The 26,649-nt window shown below is 36.0% G+C and overlaps 1 protein-coding gene across 2 annotated transcripts in view; it reads right to left on the bottom strand.

The window, feature by feature from the left end:
- Positions 1 to 26,649, bottom strand: part of BRWD1 (bromodomain and WD repeat domain containing 1) — a 116,511-nt gene that overhangs the window by 46,443 nt on the left and 43,419 nt on the right. Inside the window, exons 17-21 of one of the 2 annotated variants that reach the window (XM_087418073.1) lie at positions 26,252 to 26,477; positions 17,869 to 18,054; positions 13,953 to 14,136; positions 10,016 to 10,109; positions 5,472 to 5,603 (exon numbers count right to left, since the gene is read on the bottom strand). In XM_087418073.1, the coding sequence (XP_087274199.1) occupies positions 5,472 to 5,603; positions 10,016 to 10,109; positions 13,953 to 14,136; positions 17,869 to 18,054; positions 26,252 to 26,477 (822 nt within the window). The remainder of the gene's footprint in view (positions 1 to 5,471; positions 5,604 to 10,015; positions 10,110 to 13,952; positions 14,137 to 17,868; positions 18,055 to 26,251; positions 26,478 to 26,649) is intronic. The other variant, XM_087418074.1, reaches the window with a different exon arrangement.

The following is a 26,649-nucleotide window of genomic DNA, read 5'->3' as shown; positions in this document are numbered from 1 at the left end:
TGACAGTCTGTACCTTTTGACTCCCTTCACCCATTTCGCCCACCTCCCTAGAACTGACATCTTAAAGATATGGAGCAACAGAAACTCTCATCCACTGCTAACAAGAATGTGGTTTTTTACAAAGCTAAACATAGACTTACAATCACGCTCTTCGGTATTTACCCAAACGCAGTGAAAAATCATGTCCACACAAATACCTGCACGTGGATGTTTATCACAGTTTTATTTATAATTGCCAAAACTTGGAAGCAACTAACATGTCCTTAGTAGGTGAACAAGAGATAAATTAACTGTGGTAAATCTCAACAATGGAATATTATTCAGTGCCAAAAAGAAATGAGCTATCGAGCCATGAAAAAATACAGAAGAAACTTAAACTCATATTACTAGAAAGTAACCAATCTGAAAAGGCCAAATACTATATGACCCAACTATATGACATGCTGGAAACATCAAAACTATGAGAACAGTAGTAAGATTAGTGGTTGCCACTGGCAACCACTAGTAAGAGGGAGGGAGGGAGGGATGATTAAGTATAGCACAGGGGGTCTTCAGGAGCATGAAACTATTCTGTATGATACTGTTACGGCAGATACATAACATTACACATTTGTCAAAACCCATACAGCTGTACAACACAGAATGATCCCTAATAAACTACAGAATTTAGCTAATGGTAATATAAAAATTGGTTCATCAGCTGTAGCACATGTACCACACTAAATCAAGATGTTACTAATAGGAGAGACTGTGTGTAGGGGTAGAGGGAGTATACGGGAACTTGCTGTACTTACTGTGCAATTTTTCTGTAAACCTAAATCCGCTCTAAGACAAAGTCTTTTTTGTTTTAAGTAAGGGGAACATACAACTATCTGATTGCCACAACCCTAATATTTACAGTCTACTTTACGTTCTGGTCATGGATACTAGGCAGGTACTTTTAAATTGAGACACGACCTTTTCCTCCTGACGCATAGATAATGAAAATGCCACTGAGAACCAAAACTCGACCAAACCTCAAGTAAATACCTACCTCTGTTCACTTCATTTGAATAGGAAAAATGCAAAGTCAACATATTCTAAAAAAATGTTTCTCAAAATGTAAGCCCAATGCTGTTTCAGGAGTACAGATTCCTAGGCCTACCACACTAGACCTACTGAACAGGAATCTACTTTTTCTGCTCATATGAACTTAAAAAGAAAAAAAAAAAATCACAGTAATACAAGAAACTCTTAAAAGCTACTATCTGGAAACCAGGCACTCTGTGAAATGTTTAAATGTATTATCTCAATTAACTCTCAAGACACCTTTGTAAACAGAGGCAGGGTTAACATAAAGCTAATGAAACAAGTTTCAGAGGCTTTCAATTTAAACTGCCTACCAAGGCCCTATGCCTAAAGAGTTTTGAGTTCTTTTTCTTAAGGAAGGCCCCTAAAATTATACAAGCTTTGAACCCCACAAAACTTGGACATACCCTGCCCATGAGTCTTGTTATCACATCTTAAGTCCCTACCTGCCCACTACTACCGCTTTATATATAGGGAAACCCAAGGCTAAGAAATGTAAAGTAATATGTCTGGGGTCACAGGATACTAAGTACAAGCATTGGAATTAGAAATCAGGCTAACTCTAAAGTCTGTACTTTTTCTACTATCAGTGCTTCCCAAACCAAAACAGAATGGAACCAACACACACACACACACACACACACACCCGGATCTCCACCCCTCTGCAAACAACATAGGAGAATGAATTCACACCACTGCAGGAGGTAAAATAAGCTACCATGATACAAATTATTATTTATTTTAAAAGATCAAGTAGATTTAACATTCTACATTGTCTACATATGTTATTTCAAAGTTCCCTATTAACTGAAAATACACCAAATTAATAGATATAAAGAGAAAAATAATAAGATTAATACCACTGATTTAAAATGAAAAAAACCATCTATAATCATTCCTGATTTTTCAAAAAGAACACTTAAGAAAATAAGCATTAGTTATTACCCTAGCATAATAAAATGTATATGGATACTCTAGGGACCTAAAATAAAGCATCTTACTTCATGTGGAAATGGTAGACACATTTCCACCAACAATAGCAATATGGTCCATTTTCTCCACTACTATTCAATATTGTACTGGAAATATTAAACAATGCAATTAGACAAGAGAAATCAACTAGAGGTCTAAAAATTAGAAGAAAAGTAGTAAAAGTATATGCATATGTATATAGATATAAATAAGCATACACCTGGAAAACCTCAGAGAATTCAATGATGAAATTAATTCAAAAATTCAGTAACAGCAAGATATGTAAAAAATTAAACCTACTGAAATCAACAGTCTTCATATACACAAACAATAATTACTTAGAGGACAATGGCAGAGAAAATCCCACTAACTTAGAAGCTGGGAGAAAATATTTTCTATATACATCAAAGATAAAGAACTAATATATAAAGAACTTTTAAAAACTGAGGGAGGAAAAAAGACTAAGAACACAACAAAAACAATCAAAAGACATAGACAATGCTCAAAAATGAAAAAAAGAGACTCAATATATGAAAAGATGTTCAACTTCACAAACAAGAGAAATTCAAAATAAAACCACACTGTGAAATTAACCAAAGACAAAAGGACAAATACTGTATGCTTTCCCTTACATGAGGTACCTAGAATAGGTAAATTCATAGAGAGAAAGTAGAAAAGAAGTTACCAGGGGCTGAGGAGAGAGAAAAATAGGGAGTTATTGTTTAATGAGTACCGTCATGCACCGCATGACGACGTTTCAGTCAACGACAGACCACAAATACGACAGTGGTCCCATAAGATTAATAACACACAGCCTAGGTATGTAGTAGGCTATATGCCATCTAGGTTTGCCTAAGTACACTCTATGATGTTCACACAACGACAACATCGCCTAATGATGCATTTCTTAGAATGTATCTCCGTCATTAAGCTACATGATTGTATAGTTGCTGTTTGGGAAGATGAAAAAGAGCGAGAAATGTATAGTGGTGGATGGTTACACACACTGTACATGCAGTTCATGCCACTGAACTGTACGCTTCAAAATAGTTAAAATGATAAATTTTATGTTACATATATTTTATCACATTAAAAAAATAGCCAAAACATAAAAAATAAAATTACACTAAGATATACCTCTCACCAATTAAACTGGCAAAAATTAGAAAGTATATCAAACTCTGTTGGCTAAAGGGTAGAGAAACAGGCACTCTCATACACCACAAGCAGAAATACAAGTTGGAATTCTCCTTTAGGAGTAATTTTTATCAATATCTCATAAAACTCTTACACATTTATCTTTTGACCCAAAAATCTCACTTTAAGAAATGTACCCCAAAATTCCATCGCCAACTGTACAAAAATACATACATACACAAAAGATTATTCACTGTAGCATTATTTATAACAAAAATATTGGAAACATCTAAATGGCCACAATCAGGAGAGTCGTTAAATAAACTGTTACAATCACACAATTAAATATGATGCAACTCTTAAAAAAAAACATGAAGAAGATATTTATGAACTGATATGGAGTGATTTCAAAAGTATTTTAAGTGAAAAGAGCCAAGTGCAAAAGAGCATCTGTAATATGCTATATTTTGTGTACAAAAGAAGAAATAACAAAACAAATACAAAGCTGATTGAATGTATGGGGAAAAACATAGGAAGGATAAGCTAGTGAAATGGGTTATCTAGAGAGGATGAGTGGGAACATTTCTCATAATTACCCAAAATTATTAAGAAAAGGTTAAAACATTCTCAATACACTATAAATAAGAAGAAAATAATGTACAAAATAGTCCCATTACATAAAACAAAATCATTTAAATGAACAGTTTTGATAACAGGAGCTAACATTATTGGATATCAGGCACTGTTTTAAACACTTTACATGATCAGTTAATTCTCACAACACCTCTGAGGGACATACTGTTATTAATTACTTTTATAGATATAAGCAGAGGCACAGAGAGGTTAAGCAACTTGTCAAAGTGGAAGAATCTGGATTTAAACTCAAACTCTATGCCTGATGACTATCCTATTGTTTTATAAAGCAATTAAATGAATTGTTTGTCCACATGGAACATTTCAATGCCCAAAACACTACTGAATTAGAAAAGATTAACATTCTAATATTAAATTTTAAACTGTTTACCAAAAATATTGGTTTCCTCCTCACCAAAAAATCAAAATTAAGACCAGTAACTTAGATATGGTTACTGAAAGTCAAGCAAAAGGGTTAGACAAGGACTTCTTAGATATGACAGCAAAAGCACAAGCAACTAAGGGGAAGAAAAATAAACTGGGCTTCATCAAAACATGAAACTTTTTTGCTTCAAAGGAAACCACCAAAGAAGTGAAAAAGACCCACTTATTGGGAGAAAATATTTGCAAGTTATATATCTGATAAAGGGCTTGAATTCAGAATGTATAAAGAACTCTTACAGCAATAAAAAAGACAACCAAATTGAAAGGTGGGCAACAGATCCGTGTAGATTTCTCCAAAGAGATACAAATGGAAAATAAGCAAATGAAAACATGTCCAACACCATTAGTCATTAGGGAAATGCAATACCACTTTACACCCACTAGGTTAGCTAAAATCAAAAGGACAGACAATAACAAGTGTTGACAAAGATGTGGGGAAACTGGAACCCTCATACATTACAGACGGGAATATAAAATAGTACAGCTGCTTTGCAAAACAGTATGGGAATTCCCCAAAATGTTAAACATAGAGTTACCATATGACCCAACGACTGACTCCTAGATACACACAAATGAACTGAAAACTCATGTCCACGCAAAAGCCCATACATCAATGTTGATAAGCAGCATTATTCATAACAGCCAAAAGTGGAAATAATGCAAATGTCTGTCAGCTGATGTGTGAATAAACAAAATGTGCTATATTCATATAATGGAATATTGGGCAATGAAAAAGAATGAAGTATTGATACATGCTACACATGGGTCAGCCTTGAAGACATTACGCTAAGTGAAAAAAACTAGTCATAAAATCATATTGTATGATTCCATTGATATGCAAATGTCTGGAATAGGCAAATCCATAAAGATAGAAAGTAAATTAGTGGTTACCAGGGGCTGGGTGAGGTAGGAATGTGGAGTAACTGCAAATGAGTACTGTGTAGGGTTTCTTTTTAGGGGTGATGAAAATATTTTGAAATTAAATAGTGGTGATGATGGCACAATTCTATTAATATACTAAAACCACTGGATTGTACATTTGTATGGTGAGTGAGTAGTATCTCAAGAAAGCTGTTCAAAATTTTTGTTAAAAAATTCAAAATGTAAAATTTCACCTTAATCTCTACAGAATACTATATTTTCCCATAATTTCAAGGTAGATTCAAATTAAAGAATTAAGAAATTATTTAAGATTATTTTAAAGTTACACAACTCACATGTCTTATAGAGCTTGAAGATTCATTTCCAGAAGATAACTCAAGCCGTCCAAGATTTCTTCTACCATAATTTGGATATCTACGTCTACATGTCCTCTGCCTAGACTGGGACATCAAAATCACCGAATCAGACTGAAACATAAAGAAACACGCAGATGAAAATCAACACCTAAATAAGTACAATCTTCAACAAAATGGGCATTCTATCAAATTTCCAAAAAGATTTAAGGCAAAAAATAATAACAGTAATAGTTCAAAAAATGAAGAAAATATTCTCCAATGGATGATATTTTTGCCATATACTATTAAAACAACATTGGTATTTTTACTTTTAAGATACTTACAAGACATGGCTAACTTAGGCACATCAGATCAGCATTTTCAAAACTAAACTGTAAGTTAATTGGTATACCATGAATAAGACAGTGGTAACAATAGTAACAATAACCTAAAAAGGATATCACTTTAAAAATATATATCTCAGAAGTGAAAATATCTATTCATAAATTATGATGCAGTAACCAACCTTAAGGAATATATCACTGTGTGTACACACAGGTATAAAAAATATCTGAAATAATCCTCAAATATTAACCCTAGTTATTTCCAGGTTTTCAATTTTTAGATCATTTTTTTCTTGTCAGTACTTTTTAGCTCTGTTTGATTTTTTAAAATATCATATTTTTACCGAAACAAATAATCTGACACATTCAATTTGAAGAATTTCCTCCAGTGATGACCGAAGTATTGCTGTAAAGAAGGGGAGCCTCTCTCTCAGGAGGAAATGGAATAAACACTGTCCTACTGCAACTGATTCAGAATCAAATTCAATTTATTACAAGGACTACATAACAATGATAGTGATTAATGAAAATTAAACACTCTAAAGACTTAATTTCTAATTGAAAGGATAATTTGAAAAATTTGCTTCTCATTATTAACTTCACATTTTATCTTATAATTCCTACATATGATAATTAATGCCTTGTGACAACTATTTCAAGAATTTTGTTTTTTAAAAGATGATCATAATTTACAACATAACTTTATTTAGTGTATCTAGCTTCGTGTATCTAGCTTCGTGGAATGATAAATTGCTAATTATTTTAAAAATACTCTTAAAACATTTTAACATAAAAAAGAAAGAAAAAATTAATCTTTAAAAATCAGCCAAATAAAGTAGGTAGACTGAAATTTTTTGAAAGGGGAGGGTGGCATGCTATTCCTCAGTCACCAAAGTCATACGTGAAATCACTCAATAAAAGCACATATTCTTTGAACTGATACACAAATCAATTTTTACATTAGTGCCATCTGTTTAATAATAATTGATGTATATTATCATTTCAACATACCACTGGCTGATTTTAAAATGAACTGTGCTTTCCTTAATCTGTCAGTACTGACTTATGTTAAAGCAAAAACTCATATTAATGAGTTTCACGTCTGATAATATATGTAAACATAAGTGGACCAAAACACCCACTAAGAGGAACAAGAAAATCTCTCAAAATATATTTTTTTAAAAAATCATTTTGAGGGCATTACATAACTAAAAAGGCTATGAAGAATTACAGGACCAAGACAGAAAAAGAAGATAAACAACAAAAAAGAACCCTAGAATTTCACTCTGGAAGAAGCAGCTGAAAGGTTTAGCAGGGAAGCAAAAAAGTGACAGACATTTTAAACTCATGAGTTAGGCTAACAAAATCCGCAGTTCAGAGCCTCCTATGTGTAGGAGAACACCCCAGGCTTTGGCTGTTAGCCCAAGGGGCAAACTACAGGTGAACAGTAATCCCAAGGAACAAAAGCCCATCCTTATTTGGATTAAGGCAATATAGCCTTGACAGTGGTCCTAGAAGCTTACCAGAAGCAAATTTAAATCTTCTCTGGGGAAGAAATACCATCCTAGGCTTCGAATCTCTAACATTTAATATTCAATGAAAAACACAGGCAACAAAAAAAATCTGACTGTAAAAAATGAGAAAAAAATCAACAGGGAATGGAAACCGATCCCCCCTGTTGAAGGGAGCAAGATGTTGAAATAATGAAATTACCAGACATGGATTTTTTAAATAACTGTGACTAATTTTCAAGAAATTAAAATAATGAGAACTTCAGCAGAAATCTGAAAAAGAAACCAAACAAAAACTCTGAACTGGAAAATAACTAAAACTAAGAACACAATAGGTTTAGCAACAGATTACACACAGCTAAAGAGAACTAATAAACTGGAATGAATATAGGTCAGAAAAAAATTCAGAACAGCAGAAAACAGCCTAAGAAACAAAAGGGAATCAACAGTAAATGTCTAATATACACAGAACTGGAGTCTCAGAAGGAGGAGAGAGAAAGTAAAGGATGGAAACATCTACTAATGCAAACACTAGCCAAAAAAGAGCCAGCACAGCTATATTAATATAAAACAATTTGAAGAATAAAACATTAAGGGGTGAAAATTCATAATGTTAAAAGGTTCGATTCAGTAGGAAAAGGGGAAATTCTAAATCTGTACCCACCAACAACAGAGCTTCAAACCACATAAAGCAAAACAAGTAGAAACAGAGAAATCTACAAACATAGTGCAATGTTAACACATATCTCACTAAAGGTTAAGAGTGCAATCATTTTGAAACCACATGTGGCATTAACTACAAAAGTTGAATATACACATACACTATGATCCAACAATTTCACTCCAAGGCATATTTCTTAAAAGAAATACATACATGGATACCAAGATATATGTACAAAAGGTTGAAAGCAGTCTAATTCCTAATAGTAAAAATATGAAAATGACCCAAATGTCCTTCAATAGGCTGATTAAATAGCAGTATGTTCATCAAGGGAATACTATAAAACAATGAAAACGAATGAACTTCAACTACTCACAACAACATAGATAAACCTCACAAGGTCAAATAATCAAAGCCAGATACAAAAGATTACATACCGTACGATCCCATTTAGCTCAGTCTTTCTCAACCTTTTTACACTACTGCTACCCTACAGGAAAACTTGAGAATTTTTCCTAATTTGTTCCCCCATGAAATTTTAATACCACAGATACAGTATATAACTGTTTACGCACTATATGTATATCTGTGCTTTGTACATAAAAAGATTAAGAATAAAGCTTAGTCTTTTTATTCAATACAGGGTTAAGAGTAACTAAAATTTTTGAGATAAAAGTTAAATTGAAAATGCTAAAGCTCTTCACATTTAACTTTATTTCTTGAATAATTTTAATGTGATTTAACTATATGGATTGTAATATATCAAATTACATATCCCAATTAGAAATTTATGAATACATAACAGCAATATAATTTTTTTAAATCTTTCAAAATTTATTTTTCCAGCATAAGTAAAGCAATTGAAAACATTAATTTCTTTAAAAATTTAGTAAACTTAACTTTTAAAATTTTTTATATGAGAAAATATCCTAACTCTACCAAAGACATTCATTCAGATGGTCAACATTTTTTTATTTTCAGTACTTCACAACTCAGTTGAATCATTTTTTAATTAAGTATTAGGATATAAACTATTTTTAATTCTCAAAGCCCAAGTCATATACAAAAGCACTGAGCATCAAGCTTAAACAACGAGGCAGTTGATGGCAACCAGGCATGCACAGGCCATCTCTTATAATATGACTTCAAGACTGAATGATCAATTGACAGAAAATCTTGCAAACACAACCATTTATCACCCTAGTTTTGTAGCATTAATCCTGCATACATTGCGTATCTTTCATGAACTCAGTGCTAATGCTGCTCATGTGATGTTCAAAAAAATCCAAATAGAGAAATTAAATACTAAAGAATAAGCTTTTCCTTGGGTAGGGCTGAGTTAGTTTCACAAACCATTGTAACATCTTAAGATTTTTTATAAATGCATAATTTGGATAAACTTTGGAGACAGACAAAGCCAAGCAGCGTTTCAAAAGTAAGACAGTTGGTTACCCATGGGAGAAAGGAGAGAGAAGTGATCGGTAATAAACAGAAAATACTTTTGATAGGCTAGTGATGTTCCAGTTCTTGACCTGAGTGGTCATTAAACGATAATTTTCTAGAATCCTTTAGCACTGTTAGGCATTAGGCTATTACCCTCAAGTTTTCAAACTACTCTTTCCTAACAGCTGTACAACCTTATGTCTACTATTTTAAATCCCAAACAGTAAGGCTTTAAGCAAGATATAATTATTCTACTTTGGGCAAAAGTTACTAACATTCTCACTGATCAAAAAGAAAACTGTAGGAGCCGGTCCAGTGGCGCAGCAGTTAAGTTCTCGTGCTCCACTGCGGTGGCCCGGGGTTCACAGGTTCGGATCCCGGGCACACACCGATGCACTGCTTGACAAGCCACGCTGGGACGGCGTCCCATATAAAGTAGAGGAAGACAGGCACGGATGTTAGCCCAGGGCCAATCTTCCTCAGCAAAAAAGAGGAGGATTGGCAACGGACGTTAGCTCAGGACTAATCTTCCTCACACACACACAAAAAAACCCTATATCACTAAAAAAACAGAATTTAGGTTACCTTTTGTGAGAGCTGGAGAGTCTTCCTTTTTCTTCCAATTATATAAAGATTTCTTTCCTCTTCACCTTTCTCTATTCTGAAGTCTTCCAACTTCCTACAAATTTAAGTATCCAGTTATATTAGTTACTGAACTGATGGATAAATAAAGGATATAAAGAGGAAAAACTAATCATTATGATTCTAGGAATCATAAGCTTATATACTTCTTAAACTAGTACAGAAAATTCCTAAAGTTATAACAAAACTTAAGGCAAGCTGTACTTCATGTTAGAAATTTAATACAAATAAAATCTCAGAGGCAACTAGGAGGCCCTGTTTTTCGTATTTAATACAGAAATATTCGTTCATTTGTATTGGCCCTACTAGGACCAACTCAAACAAGCTCTCTCATATTAGCTACTCAAAACGTCCCTATGATTTTCCAAAACTGTAATTCCTTTCTCTAAAGGAAAATATAAGAGCAGAATCCTCCTCCAAAAGTATTCAAACTGCATGTTTTATAATTTGTAGAAAACCACAACAGTAATGTCACTAGTTCTTCTACCTATATTTCACTTACATGATACAAAAGAAAGACTGTAATGTTACTGTGACCATTCAAGGCAAGGGACCTTCCACTACGAGAAAGGTACTGAATGAAGATCATTTTCCTTCTCCGCAGTTAGAGAATTCAAGTGACTAGGTGTCCTTTTTCTCCAATTTGAACACTGCTGAACATGGCATTATGTTTTGTGTTCAATTTAAAATCTCACTGGAAAAATTTCAAAACTGACATCTTGGCCATGCTCTAAGTTATAACTGGACAATCAAATAAGTATAAGCACAAATGCTCTACGGAGAGAAACTGATTTCTAAGGAAATCACTTTTTTCTCAAGGTTCATCTGCAGCCCACACTCAGATTACAGTGGAACATTTTTCTATGCACAGGGAGTTCTAAATCAAACTCAACCCTTCACAAGTTGTCAATTTCACCACTTTTACGTGTATTTAAGGAACTTACGAGGTTTTTCACTTGCAGCCAAATGAAATTCCTACCCCATATCTGTACACTTCTCTTTTGTTTTGACAATCAAACACTACATACAATTCATTCGCAATCAATAATAAAGCAAAGGCACACTCTAGGCCTTCATTAGTATCATCTTCAACTGTGTGCGATTCTACACCTAATGAGACGGTCAGCTAAGACAAGTGATATTATAAAAGATCAGAGTGTATATGCAATTCATTTATTCTTTTAGAATGAACAGGATTCCTGTTATTATTAGATTAAGACAAACTACATGCCTAAACTCAAGCCCCAAAAAGAATTACCTCTGCTGGGAAACAACATTATGTGCTCACCTTTCTGCACAGTAGGGTCATTTATCTTCTCACACTTTGACCTATTACCTAAATGTTTCACAACAGATACTACTTTTATAGTCAGAAAACAAATTTTTACTTTCTCTCAGTCGCTATCAACGACACCCTAATAAACAGCTGTGTAAAATTCGCCATTCCTCCCACTACAAAGATTGTTGTCAAGGGCGCTGACCACTACCACATCACTCAGCATCTCCTTCATAAAATCTCATGTATATTTTACAATACTGGACTAGAAAGAGCTATGCTCTTCTTTGGGAAAATTATATTGCAGCAGACAGCTAGGAGACTCATAAAATCCACTCTCCTTTTCTTCCTTAGGAACAGAATCTCAATTTTTATGTAAGCTCTTTGCTGCCCTAAATAAACCATATTACCTAGCCTCTTCTGTAGCTAAGTATGGCCATAGGATGACACTGTGGTCAATGAGTTAAGAACAGAAATGTCGTATGGGAGCATTAAGGCTGCTTAAGTTCTCTCAACTAGAAATGTCCTTTTAGCCTTCTGCCTCTCTTCCTTCTTCAAGTCTAAACCTCAACCTCCATTACAGATGCAGAGATGTGATGGCTAAAATATAAAGTCCAGCTACACTGAGTTAGGATTGGAAGCCACGTTCTAAGTTGGCAATGAGAAACAGAGCCTGAGTCCCTGATTAACTGAGGAAATTACTTCCAGTCTTCCTTTATGTTAAGAGAATAAAGGATTGTTTAAGAAACTGCTCTTCAAGTCTTTCACTCCTGATACCTGTTTGTTTCCCTTGGTTTTGACAGGAAAAAGTATCCCAAAATGACACTTTTCAGTTCTGAGGACCATGCAACTCAGACACAATGTTAAGGCTTCATTATAGCACGCTACGTACATGATGGTGATTTTCTGTATTTCTCAACCCAATTCCAGATTTTGCTTTTCACTATTTTATTGTGTACTTACAAACATTCTCAAATCCACTGTAAAATATAAGTATTATCCAATATTACTCCACCAATCACTGAAACGCTTCTGGCTAAACACATGAAGGAAAGACTTCTACACAACTATCTTCAAGGTATTAGTTATTACGAGACACCCATATGACAGAATACTGAAACACAGTTCAGATATCAGTGAAAAACAGTATTCACTGCCTCCATCTCAGTAACTCGAAAGTCACTATATTACAACTCAGTAGTAAGTAAGCCCCTACTGCCTAGACTATAATTATGAAATATCATTTCCACCAAAAGAAAATAGGGCTGCTTAAGAGAAAAGACCGATGCCAGGTCTCGGTCTAGAAATTTACAAGCTGAAACTGTTAACGCTTTACCATGCCCGAGAGCAAGGATGCTATGGAAGGCTACCATAGTCACTTAAAAAGGACTTAGAAGCCAACTTGAAGAGGCTCCTCCTGGCCAGAGATGGAACAATTTAAATATCAATAAGGAATATTAGAAATAAGCTAAATGACAGCAGTGTAATTTATACAGTGAAAAAACACAAACACATCAATTGGTCATTGCTGAAGGATGAAAGGGAATAAATCTTTATTTTGAAGCTAAATAAAGCAAAATAATTAAGCATCTACCCTGTCTTTTAAATATAAACTTTACTACTGGATAATCAAATGCTACATTTGGCTAAATATCTTTTTCACAAGTATCTAAGATAATAAACGAAGACTTCATAGAGTTGAAATATCACTATTTCACACCCTCTAACAAATTAATGAATCTAGGCAATGAGCATCAATGCCTGCTAGCATCACAAAAAGAGAACGGATACTACGTGCCTTATGACAGAATTATACCACTTACAAAATAAGTCCTGCAAAAAAACTAAAAACATTTATGCCAGTTGAGACAACTGGAAATTTAAACACTGACTGGATATTTGGTTCTATTGAGGAGTTGTTTTCCTAAGGTATGATAATGGCACTGTGGTTATATTTTAAGACAATTCCTTATCTTTTAGAAATGCATACTGACATACTTTTGGACAAAAGGATATTAGATCTGGGATTTCTTTCAAAATAGTACTGAAGGGAGAAAAATGGGTGTTTGTACAGATGAAACAAGATTCGTTCTGAAAAAATTTACCACAGTAAAAAATGTTAGAACAATTTTGACATTTTCCTACCATAATTAAAACAGATGCCAATCCATTACTAAAATATATTTACATGATTATTTATACCACTAATGGATTAGAAGATGAGTAAATAACCATATAGATATATTTTCATAGATAGAAACAATACTGGGCCGGCACCATGGTTTAGCAGTTAAGTGAGCGCGCTCCGCTACTGGCGGCCTGGGTTCGGACCCCGGGCGCGCACCAACACATCGCTTCTCTGGTCATGCTGAGGCCGCGTCCCACATACAGCAACTAGAAGGATGCGCAACTATGACATACAACTATCTACTGGGGCTTCGGGGAAAAAAAAGGAGGAGGACTGGCAATAGACGTTAGCTCAGAGCCGGTCTTCCTCAGCAAAAAGAGGAAGATTAGCATGGATGTTAGCTCAGGGCTGATCTTCCTAAAAAAAAAAAAAAAAAAAAAAAAAGAAACAATATTAATAGATAGCCTAAAACAAACCTAAATATGCCTAGTGGTACCTCTGGTACAACCACTCTTCGTTTCCAAGCCTGCAGGTCACGTTCTGTAGCAATCTGACTACGTGGAGCATTCTGATGCATCTGACGAACACCTTCAACTTGTCCACTACGACGCAGACCAATATTTGGAGGGGACTGGATGTCTAAGCTTAATCTTCTAAAACCTAGGGGAAAATAGTCAAGAAATGATTCCAAAACAAATTTCAATATAATATGCATTTAACAGGTAATAAACATATACAGTCCTCCTAATAAGATACAAACCAAAACTAAAGACCTACTGAAAACATTTCCGAAAAAAGAGTCTTAATGTGACTGAGATCAAAATGTAGAATACAGGGCCGGCGCCATGGCTTAGTGGTTAAGTGTGCGTGCTCCGCTGCTGGCAGCCCGGGTTCGGATCTCGGGCACGCACCGACACACCACTTCTCCGGCCGTGCTGAGGCCGCGTCCCACATACAGCAACTAGAAGGATGTGCAGCTATGACATACAACTATCTACTGGGGCTTTGGGGGGAAAATAAATAAATAAATAAAATCTTTAAAAAAAAAAAAAGTAGAACACAGAACAAACTAACAGAACTATTAACCTCAATTTCCATTTTTACTAGACTTTCTGAAATTTTTTAACGTACAGGTATTTTCTATTATAATGTTATATTTGCAGTCCTAAAAACCTTCCTTGCTTTCTTCAAAACTGCATATTAAAAACACATCGTTTTGGAAAAATTAGCATTGAAGATACACTCCTCAACCTGCAGTGGGGTTTTGTTTTTATTTTTGGTGAGGAAGATTGGCCCTAAGCTAACATCTGTTGCCAATCTTCCTCTTTTTGCTTGAGGAAGATTGTCCCTAAGCTAACACCTGTGCCAATCCTCCTCTATTTTGTATGTGGGACACTGCCACAGCATGGCTTGATGAGTGGTGTCCACTCATCCACGCCTGGGATCCGAACCCGCGAATGCTGGGCCGCTGAAGCAGAGCATGCAAACTTAACCACTATGCCACCAGGCCAGCCCCGTCCGATGGCTTTATAACAAGAGCTCTAACCAAAACATCAACTGTGACCTCAAGAGATAATATGAGCCACTCAGGCAGGCAGCTGCCAGGGTGGGTATTAAAAATTCACAAAAATGCACAGTGGAGAAATGCTGGCAGCACTTATTGTAGCTGAGCGAGTGGGTGACAGGGCAATGCAGGCAACAGTGAACCCTGAGCCTGTGCAGAGCTGATCACATGGGCACAGGAGACAAAGCAACCTCCCACGAGCCAGAAGTCAAAGATGATGGAGACCAGCCTTGGGAGGAGGGAGAGGAGCCCCTGGCAAAATGCTTGTTTTCTTAAAACACAGGGTAAAGGGGCCCCTGCTACTAACGCAACAGAGCAACTGGGGGCTATACCCTTTCCTACGGGAGGCTATAAAATTCCACTCCAGCTATGCCAGCTCTCCTTGCCTAGGGTAAAATCTACATGAGTAGATACAATTTCTGCATTCTTCGACATAGAACAACACTCTGTTTACCATTCAAATGTGAACCAATCTGCACTGTACAACACATTATATTTCATCTACTAAAAACAGCATTAAATTTCCCTGCTATTAATCTAAACATTTATATTAAAATACATCAACATATATATAAAAGATTTTCATTTTGTCTTTGATTTGCAGTAGTTTTACTATGATATATTGTAGTCATTATCTATCGCTGCATAACAAATTACCCTAAAAGATTGTATTATTATATAAAAGAATGTGCCTGTTCTTGGAAGATTAGGATGAAGCATTAAGGGATAAAGTGTCAGAATGTCTCCAACTTACTCGAAAAAGGTTTAGAAAAAACATACCAGAAAGAGAGAGACTGTGTATGTACACAAAAAGAGATGGAAAAAATGTAGCAAAACAATGAATCTAGGTGAAGGGTATATGGGTGTTCCTTGTGTTATTCCTGCAACTTTGCTACAGGATTAATTTTTTTCAAAATAAAACACTGGAAGAAGTAAAGTCTTACGCTATGAATTTAAGGGAAAAAAACCCCAATTCCTCATATTAGTTTTTTTTTTTTTTTTAATAGTCCTAATCCATAGGCAGCATGACTTCACCAAAAATTTTTTAAATTCGTCTGTACTTAGGCTTTAAAGGTCCTTAAACTTAGCCAGTCCAAGGGAAAGGAACCAAGCAAAATAAAAGAAACTTGATTCCAGGGGCCGGACCCATGGGCTGATGATTACGTTTGGTGCGCTCCACTTTGGCGGCCCGGGTTTAGCTTCTGGGTGCAGACCTACACCACTCAACGGTGGCCATGCTGTGGCAGCAACACACATACAAAATAGAGGAAGAGTGGCAGAGATGTTAGCTCAGGGAGAATCTTCGTTGGCCAAAAAAAAAAAAAAAGGAAGAAACTATTCTACACGTGAGACAAGGTTTTGTTAGTTTGTTTTTGCTGAGGAAGATTAGCCCTGAGCTAACATCTATGCCAATCTTCCTCTACTTTATATGTGGGTCGCCACCACAGCCATGAGTGACATGTGGTGTAGGTCCACACCTGGGATCCAAACCCACGAACCCAGTCCACCAAAGTGGAATGTGCCAAACTTAACGACTACACCACGGGGCCGGCCCCGAGACAAGATTTTTATAGCCATTTAACAAGAAAGATTTCTAACATTCCATATAGTTCAGATAAGGTGTCATTAAAAACATGAAAATTATTTTCTTTGTGTTCTAGTAATGTAACTTGAAAACTTCCTCCACGGCTACCTAGATATGCCTTGTAAAATATAACAAATAAATGAATCATGGAACTGGAAAATCACCTTGGGAAACAAACAGGAAGCTAAATGAGAAATCATGAGCTGCAACTAAGCCTCACAAAGGTGTCCAAATCAGTAATGTAAGAGCTTGAGTTTTAATGCCCACATGGAAAAGATAAGGCCTTGGGCCTATGTAAGGCACACAGCTGTAAATGAGAAACAGCCCTCCTGCCCCACAACCCCACCCCCACTCCCCCCAAAAAACCCCAAATCCTTGCAGTGCTATACCCTAAACAAAATTCTAATTCACCTACAGGCATAAGGAAATAATTAGAAAACTTCTCTATCTCGGCCTGAATCCAGATTAGAAGAGGGGTGGCAGGTGAGGGGAGGAATCTCCCCTGGGAATTCATAAACATGTCCTGTACTTCACTTGAGTTAGGGGTTCAAGTTTATATTACTCATGTGGTCCAAAAACTACAAAAATGGTAAGTTAAAGTAAGAATTTGTCCTAGCAGGACCCGCATATCCCAATGCCTTCTTCCACCAAGCTTACCGTGTGCAGTGACTACCTGTCTTTGGGCTAGCCTGCCTTTTATACCATTTAGTTCTTTTCAGTAAAGGCAATTTGTCAGATATTTAATTCACTGTTTTATAAAACTTCTTAAATTGATAAGATCATAGATTAAACAAAATATGTTACTTATAAAAGGCCCTAGGCTGGTGATAACTTTGGGTATGTTACAGAACCATTTGTAAAACCATTCTGGAAAAATAGGCCCATCTACTCAATTCAGTTTTTTAAAAGGTAAAATGTTTAAAGCAAGGGAAACCTAGAACTATAGTTTTCCTGTAAGGAACACTTTGTTCTTTACTCTTGTTTATTTAATACGATTTTGTAAATATTCTTATTTTAGAGCAAAAAAGGTTTCAATAGACTTTCATAGTACTTGAAAATCAAATGTCTATTTGTTAATACATCAACTTTACATCTAATAAAGCTACCTCCAGACTACTCCTTAAGTTGTAAAAAATACATTGTTTCAAGTTATTGACATTGCATATACCTGACAATGACTTCATTTACTCATCAATTTCAATCCAGCCATATTAAAGCAAAATATTTCTCATATATTTTTTACCTCTTCGAGGTGTTTCTTCCCCATTTGGAAGTCCACTTGGAACAATATCCTGACCTGCTCCCATTCTCTGATCTTGCTGCTGCTGCAATTGTCTTATCATTCCATCAAGAACACTGGACTCTGGGCTTCGTTCACCATTATCATTGGTTTGTAAGCTTATAATTTGTTCAATTACCTCTCCATCACCTGCAAATCAATGAATGAATATAAAATCATAACATATATAAAACCGAAAAAAACACTGTCAGAAGACTACAATTAAATCACATTAGAAAGTGTCAGAATTCCTGCTTTTACAAAAATAATCAATTAAAGATATCCTTTTTATTTATAACTAATTAAGTCAGAGAAAAGATTCAAAACAAAATCCTTCCTCTGGAGTACTAAGCACCACAAAAACCTCCTCAACAGGGGCCATATATAATGATAAAAGGGACACTCCACCAAGAACACATATCACTTTTAAATATATATGCACCTAATACAGGAGCACCAAGGTACACAGAGCAACTATTAACAAACCTAAAAGAAGATATTAACAACAACACAATAATAGTAGGGCATCTTAACACTCCACTCTCATCAATGGACAGATCATCCAGACAGAAAATCAACAAGGAAATAATGGACAAATGAAAACTTGATGAGATGGACTTAATAGATATATACAGAGCACTCCATCCAAACACAGCAGATTACACATTCTTCTCAAGCACAAATGGAACATTCTCAAGAACAGACCATATGTTGGGAAACAAGGCAGGCTTATATAAATTTAAGAAGATTGAAATCATAACAAGCATCATTTCTGACCATAATGCCATGAAGTTAGAAATCAACTACAAGGAAAAAACCGGGAAAGAGACAAAGCTGTGGAGACTCAACAACATGGTACTAAACAACCAATGGATCACTGATGAAATTAAAGGAGAAATCAAATCATATCTGGAGACAAATGAAAATGAAAATACACCATACTAACTCATATGGGATACAGCAAAAGCAGTCCTGAGAGAGAAACTCAGAGCAATACAGGCCCACCTTAACAAACAAGAAAAAGCCCAAATAAGCAACCTCCAACTACGCCTAATAGAATCAGAAAAAGAAGAACAAAGAACAAAGAGGGAAATAATAAAAATCAGAGCAGAAATAAATGAAAGTGAAATCAAAAAAAGAGTAGAAAGGATCAATGAAACAAAGAGCTGGTTCTTTGAGAAGATAACCAAACTGACAAACCCCCTTAGCCAGACTCACCAAGAAAAAAAGAGAGAAGGCTCAAATAAAATTAGAAATGAAAAAGGAGAAATTATAACAGATACCCCAGAAATATAAAACACTATAAGAGAATGAAAAACTGTATGCCAACAAATTGGACAATCTAGAAAAAACGGATAAATTCTTAGACTCATACAACCTCCCAAAACTGAATCAAGAAGTAATACAGAACCTGAATAGACCAATCACAAGCAAAGAGATTAAAACAGTAATCAAAAACCTCCCCAAAAATAAAAGTCTGGGACCAGATGGCTTCTCTGGAGAATCTTACCAAACATTCAAAGAAGACTTAATACCTATCCTTCTCAAACTATTCCAAAAAACAGAGGAAGATGGAACACTTCCCAACACATTCTACAAGGCCAACATCATCCTGATACCAAAGCCAGGCGAAGACAATACTAAGAGGAAAAACGACAGACCGATATCCCTGATGAACATAGATGCAAAAATCCTCAACAAAATATTGGCAAACCGAATACAGCAATACATTCAAAAGATCATACACCATGATCAAGTGGGATTTATACCAGGGACACAGGGATGGTGCAACATCCGCAAATCAATCAATGTGATACACCACATTAACAAAACGAGGAATAAAAACCAAATGATCATCTCAAATGTCTCAATGCAGACAAGGCTTTTGACAAGATCCAACATCCATTTATGATAAAAACTCGCAACAAAATGGGTATAGAAGGAAAGTACCTTAACATAATAAAGGCCGTATATGACAAACCCACAGCCAACATCATAATCAGTGGGGAAGAACTGAAAGCCATCCCTCTCAAAACAGGGACAAGACAAGGGTGCCCACTCTCGCAACTCTTATTCAACACAGTACTGGAGGTTCTGGCCAGAGCAATTAGGCAAGAAAAAGGAATAAAAGGAATCCAAATAGGCAACGAAGAAGTGAAACTCGCATTGTTTGCAGATGACATGGTCTTATATATAGAAAACCCTAAAGAATCCATTGGAAAACTATTAGAAATAATCAATAACTACAGTCAAGTTGCAGGGTACAAAATCAACTTACAGAAATCAGTTGCATTTCTATATACCAACAATAAACTAACAGAAAGGGAACTCAAGAAGACAATCCCATTTACAATTGCAACAAAAAGAATAAAATATCTAGGAATAAATTTAACCAAGGAAGTGAAAGACCTATACAATGAAAACTATAAGACATTATTGAGTGAAATACATGATGACATAAAGAAATGGAAAAATATTCCATGCACATGGATTGGAAGAATAAACATAGTTAAAATGGGGGCCGCCCCCGTGGCTTAGCGGTTAAGTGCACACACTCCACTACTGGCATCCCGGGTTCGGATCCCGGGCGGACACCAACACACCACTTCTCCGGCCATGCTGAGGCGGTGTCCCACATACAACAACTAGAAGGATGTGCAACTATGACATATGACTATCTACTGGGGTTTTGGGGGTAAAAAAAAAAAAAAAAAAAGGAGGAGGATTGGCAATAGATGTTAGCTCAGAGCCGGTCTTCCTCAGCAAAAAGAAGAGGATTAGCATGGATGTTAGCTCAGGGCTGAATTTCATCACACACACACAAAAAAAGTTAAAATGTCCATACTACCTAAAGCAATCTATAGATTCAATGCAATCCCAATCAGAATCCCAAGGACATTCTTCACAGAAACAGAACAAAGAATACTAACATTCATGTGGGGCAACAAAAGACCCCCAATAGCTAAAGCAATCCTGAGAATAAAGAACAAAGCTGGAGGCATCATAATCCCTGAGTTCAAAACATACTACGAAGCGATAGTAATTAAAACAGCGTGGTACTGGTACAAAAACAGACACGCAGATCAATGGAACAGAATTGAAAGTCCAGAAATAAAACTTCACATCTACAGGCAGCTAATCTTTAGCAAAGGAGCTAAGGACATACAGTGGAGAAAGGAAAGTCTCTTGAATAAATTGTGCTGGGAAAACTGGACAGCCACTTGCAAAGAATCAAAGTAGACCATCTTCTTTCGCCATACACAAAATTTAACTCAAAATGGATCAAAGACCTGAAGATGAGACATGAAACTATAAAACTCCTGGAGGAAAACACAGCTAGCACACCACTCGTCATCACCCATAAAGGGATCTTTTCAATTCCACATCTACTCAGACAAGGGAAACAAAAGAAAAAATAAACAAGTGGGACTTCATCAGATTAAAGAGTTTCTACAAGGCAAATGAAACCAGGATCAAAATGAATAGGGAACCCACGAGCTGGGAAAAAGTATTTGCAAACCATATATCCGACAAGGGCTTAATCTCCATAATATATAAAGAACTCACACAACTGAACAACAAAAAAACAAACAACCCAATCAAAAAATGGACAGAGGAAATGAACAGACGCTTCTCCAAAGAAGATATACAGATGGCCAATAGGCACATGAAAAGATGCTCAACATCACTAGTCATCAGGGAAATGCAAATCAAAACCACACTACGATATCATCTTACACCCGTTAGAATGGCTATAATCACCAAGACAAAAAACAACAAATGCTGGAGAGGCTGTGGAGAAATGGGAACCCTAATCTACTGCTGGTGGGAATGCAAACTGGTGCAGCCTCTGTGGAAAACAGTATGGAGATTCCTCAAGAAATTAAAAATAGAAATACCTTATGATCCAGCTATCCCACTACTGGGTATCTACCCAACGAACCTGAAACCAACAATCCAAAGAGGCTTATGCACCCCTATGTTCATCGCAGCATCACTCCCTATAGCCAAGACATGGAAGCAAGCCAAGTGTCCCTCAACTGATGACTGGATAAAGAAGACGTGGTATATATATGCTATGGAATACTACTAAGCCATAAAAAAAACAAAATAGTCCCATTTGCAACAACATGGATGGACCTGGAAGGTACCATGTTAAGCAAAATAAGGCAGAAAGAGAAAGACAAACAGGGCATGATTTCACTCATATGTGGAAGATAAACGAACACACGGACAGCTAGAACTGTTTGGTGGTTACCAGGGGCTAGGGGGGTGGGGGGCGGGGACAGGGGATGGAGGGATGCACTTAGGTGATGACTGACAAACAATAATGTACAACAAGAATTTCACAATAAAAAAAAAAGAAAAAACAAAAACCAAAAAAACAAACAAACAAAAAACCTCCTCAACAGAGCCTCTGAAATCCCTAGAAGTGAGTACATGGAAACACATTTCAGTGAAAGCTTATTTTGCTGTCTCACACTAACACCCCTCATTTACACAAGATATACTTCATTAAAATTTTCCAAGGTTATTTCCCAAGGTCTCTGACGAGAACAAAGAAACAGTGTGTGACTTCCGATGTAGAGAAAAGCAGTGCTATTTCTTCTCTCCTGTCTTGAGAAATAATAAAGAGAGAGTAACACCTTTTAGCCATTCAACAAACTACAACTCTCCTCCTGCTCCAAGCATGCTGAGAGCACATGTGCAGTTGAGGGAGGGAGCTACACACGCCTCTCGCACTAAGCTTAAGTTACTCTATCTCTTAGATATGCTTTTAGCATAGCCAGTACCCATAAGTCTTACCTCAAGTACAAAACCAGATTTGTTTAAAACTATCTTTGCTTTATTTTTCAAATAATACATTTTCAGAGATATTTAATAGGTTTAGAGCTAGTGTTAATGGAAAAAAAGCATTAGATGGTTGTGGAGTCTGGAAATTAATCTAACATTAACATTTTCATGCAAACTATTCCTTACGTATCCTCCCACCATAAGACATCTTCTTTGAACATTATATATGACACAGATCAACCCATCAACTTATAAGCATAACTCTAACAAATTGAAATTAATAAGGTATTAAGCAAAAAGAATGCCAAGATACAACTTGCCTCCACAGTAACAGATCCAGAAACTGAAAAATGCCATGTACTGTTTCAGGGGGAAAAAATACTTCCATCCTACTCCCTGAGTTAGATTCTTTTACACCTCACTGATAACATCTCCATTTTACTATGGAAATCAATGGAGAATTTATAAGAACTAAATGTCGTAACTTAGATTAACTGTCTTAAAATCACTAAAAACTTTGGATCGCTCGCGAAAAATGAGCTAAGAAAGCAAGAAGTGGAGCCCTAACCTAAAAAGATAAAAAGATTTTAATTAGAACTGGGTATAACATAAAATTCTTATGGTCACAACATGGAACCAAACGGAAAACAGTAGAAAAGGAAACTTCTAATCATCTTCCCCTCCCTCCAAAAAACCTAGGTCTATATCTTTTCCTTCACGGCACAGAACACTTAAATGTAACTTGGCAAATATCATCAGAATGATAATTGCTTCTCTTTGGCATAATGCAGTCACTATTCAAACACTAAAAGAGGGTCCCACTCATGAAGGCTTAAATGCTACAGGAACTGCCCTCCTACCATGAACTACTACAACACTGGAAAAAATACATATACGCAACAAGGACTTTCAGACACTGGACAGCAGACAGCCCAGGACTGTGATCCCTGAGAGAAGACAAACAATGGAGTCCAGTCTTTTGATTGCTCCAGGTAACAGCCTAGAGACAATTTCCAGGCTGCAGAACAAGAAGAGGGGAACCCAAACAGCATCCTGGGGTCTCACTGAGTTGAGAAGACAGTGGTCAGAGTCTGGCAGCAGGGAAGAAGACTAAAATATGCATGGCTGAATATCAGAGGGGAGTGAATTGCAAAGAAAGTTCAAAAATATCTAGTGAGGTCCAATCAATTCTTTGACTAAAATAATACGTGCACACACTGGGTAAAACTCCACCATGCTGGGGAAAAAACATGAGAAAGCAGTATGCCAAAAATCTCCTAGTGCTCTCACAGGGCTGGAAATCATTCATGTTCCCACCAGGCAGAACAGAGAGACTTAATACACAGCAGAAATGCTTTATTTATGCATACTTCCAATTTTAACACTCAGAATATTTAAAACCCGGGCCGCCAGTAGCGGAGCACGCGCACTTAACCGCTAAGCCACGGGGCCGGCCCAGTAACAGTCTTCAAAACAATAAACACTACCAAGGATAAAGAGGAACATTTTATAATGATTAAAGAATTAATTTACAAAGAAGACAATGTGAAATGTGTATGCACCTAATAACAGAACTTTAAAATACATAAAGCAAAAATTGATAAAACCAATGGGAGAAATAAGACAAACCCACACAATAGTTGAATATTTCAGCACTCCCTATAATAGCCCACAAATGGGAAAAAGCCAAATGTCCTTCAACTTTTAGTGAATATGGATAAATGATGATATATCCATACAATGGAGCATTATCAACATACAGGAACGAACGACTGATACACGCAACAATAGGAATGAATCTCAAAAGCACCATGCTAAGTTACAGAAGCCAAACACAAAAGACTACATATTGTACAATTCCATTTATACAAAATTCCTTAAAAAGGTAAAATTAAGTGACAAAATAGAACAGTCCTTACAAAGGGCAAGGAGAAGGGAAAGAATCAACTCCAAACACAATAGGCCCAAGAAAATTTTGGGGGGCACTGGAAACATTCTATATCTTGACTGTTTAACATTCGTCAAAACTCATCTGAACTGTACACTTAAAACTGGTGAATTTTGTTCCATGTAAAGTATACCTCAATCCAATTATTAAACGTTGGAGGGGCCAGCCCAGTGGCGCAAGCAGTTAAGTGCATGCGCTCCGCTGCAGCAGCCTGGGGTTTGCAAGTTCAGATCCCGGGCGTGCGCCAACACACCGCTTGTCAAGCCATGCCGTGGCAGCATCCCATATAAAGTAGAGGAAGATGGGCAGGATGTTAGCTCAGGGCCAATCTTCCTCAGTAAAAAAACAAAAGAGGAGAATTGGCATCCGATGTTAGCTCAGGGCTGATCTTCCTCACAAGAAAAATAAATAAATAAACATTGGAAACAGTAAACACACAGTAATTTACATTAAGCTTTAACCTTAAATATAACTGATGATTTAGTGTTTCAGTAAATCAATCCTCATCCAAACAAATAGAAACATTGTTTTTTCTTTACCTAATATCTGTAGGGAGTTACACCGCACTGCTATGAACAAACACAAAAAAACAATACAAAAACTCTGTACTTGGCTAGGATAGGCAAAGTACAAGATGGGACTGGAACATCCTGTGCCAGCAAGAAAGTGTTCAAGGAATGATAGGGACTTGGGGAAGGACACAAAACACAGCTTGAAGAGGCTCTCCTAGTCAAATCTAAGGATATTATCACAACAAAATAGTGACAGTAATGGGTTATAACCCACTGTATAGCAACCCAAAAGTCCATACTAAAACTTAAAGAACTACATAAATAAAGGAAGAGCAGTAGATGCCAACTAATAAAATGCAGATTCAATGATGACAGTTAGAAAACAACCATTTTGCAACCTTCATAGTAACAACTGATTCAGACAAAAATGCTCAATGGATCCTAAAACTTGTGGTAAAGTTTGGTAAGGAACAGGTTATTTACATCATATCTCCCCACAAATTACTTACTAACTACAAAGAGAAAAATAGTGGAGCAACTTGGCAGGTACCACCTTAACCAAGTGTTCAAAGACGACATTACCAATAATTGGACAAAACACAGTCATAAGCATCCTGATATGAAGGAAGGCTACAACATCATTTATGTTGTATTTTGTCAAAAATGCATAACCAGAACTTAATGACAACAAAATTTAACGTGCAGTCTGAAACTGAAATCTACATCAGGGGAGAACAAAAAAAGCTATAAAAGTTATTATGGAGCAACAGACAAAATCTGATTATAGAGTATAGATCTGATAATAGTATTATATGAGCATTAAATGTCCTAACTTCAATAACTGTTTACCATTATGTAAGAAAATATCTTTGTTCCTGGAAAATACGTATGGAAGTATTTAGGGGTAAATGGACATAAGGTCCAGAACTTAAGTTTCAAATGGTTCAAAACAATAATATGTCTCCAGTGACAGAACTATGAAACAAATATTGCAAAATATTAACACTGGTGAATCTGAAAGCACAGGACTTCTCTGTAATATTCTTTACATTTTTCAAATAACAAGTTTAAAATAAAAAGACTTTGCACTTACTTGTTGCCACATAGCCTAGCTGTGGAACCAAATGTTCATCTGCAGAATTTTCTCGGCCTGGCACTAATCTCTGATACTTAGTTGGATGAGGATTTCCATCTACATCTACCAAGAATGGTGGAGGCATAAGGTGAGGAGCCTGCTGAGTTTGCTCGTCTAAGACATAATTATTAGAATCTCTAATCAGTGGTCGATAGTCAGTATGGAAGAACATCTGATCAGGAATCTAGAAAAGGGAAGTTTACAGATTGATATTTTGAGGTTTATATAAAGAAAACAAAGATTAAACAGCAATTTTATAATTAGAAAAACTAAGGATATCAAATTAATACATCTAACCTATTTTCAAAACACCCTTCATAACTACTTTAGAGGCCATAAAAAAGTATGAAAAATGA

The sequence above is a fragment of the Ceratotherium simum genome, chromosome 27, assembly GCF_057802395.1.
Source record: "Ceratotherium simum simum isolate JZ-2026a chromosome 27, ASM5780239v1, whole genome shotgun sequence".
NCBI classification, from domain to species: Eukaryota; Metazoa; Chordata; class Mammalia; order Perissodactyla; family Rhinocerotidae; genus Ceratotherium; species Ceratotherium simum.
This window is presented reverse-complemented; position numbering and strand designations above follow the sequence as displayed.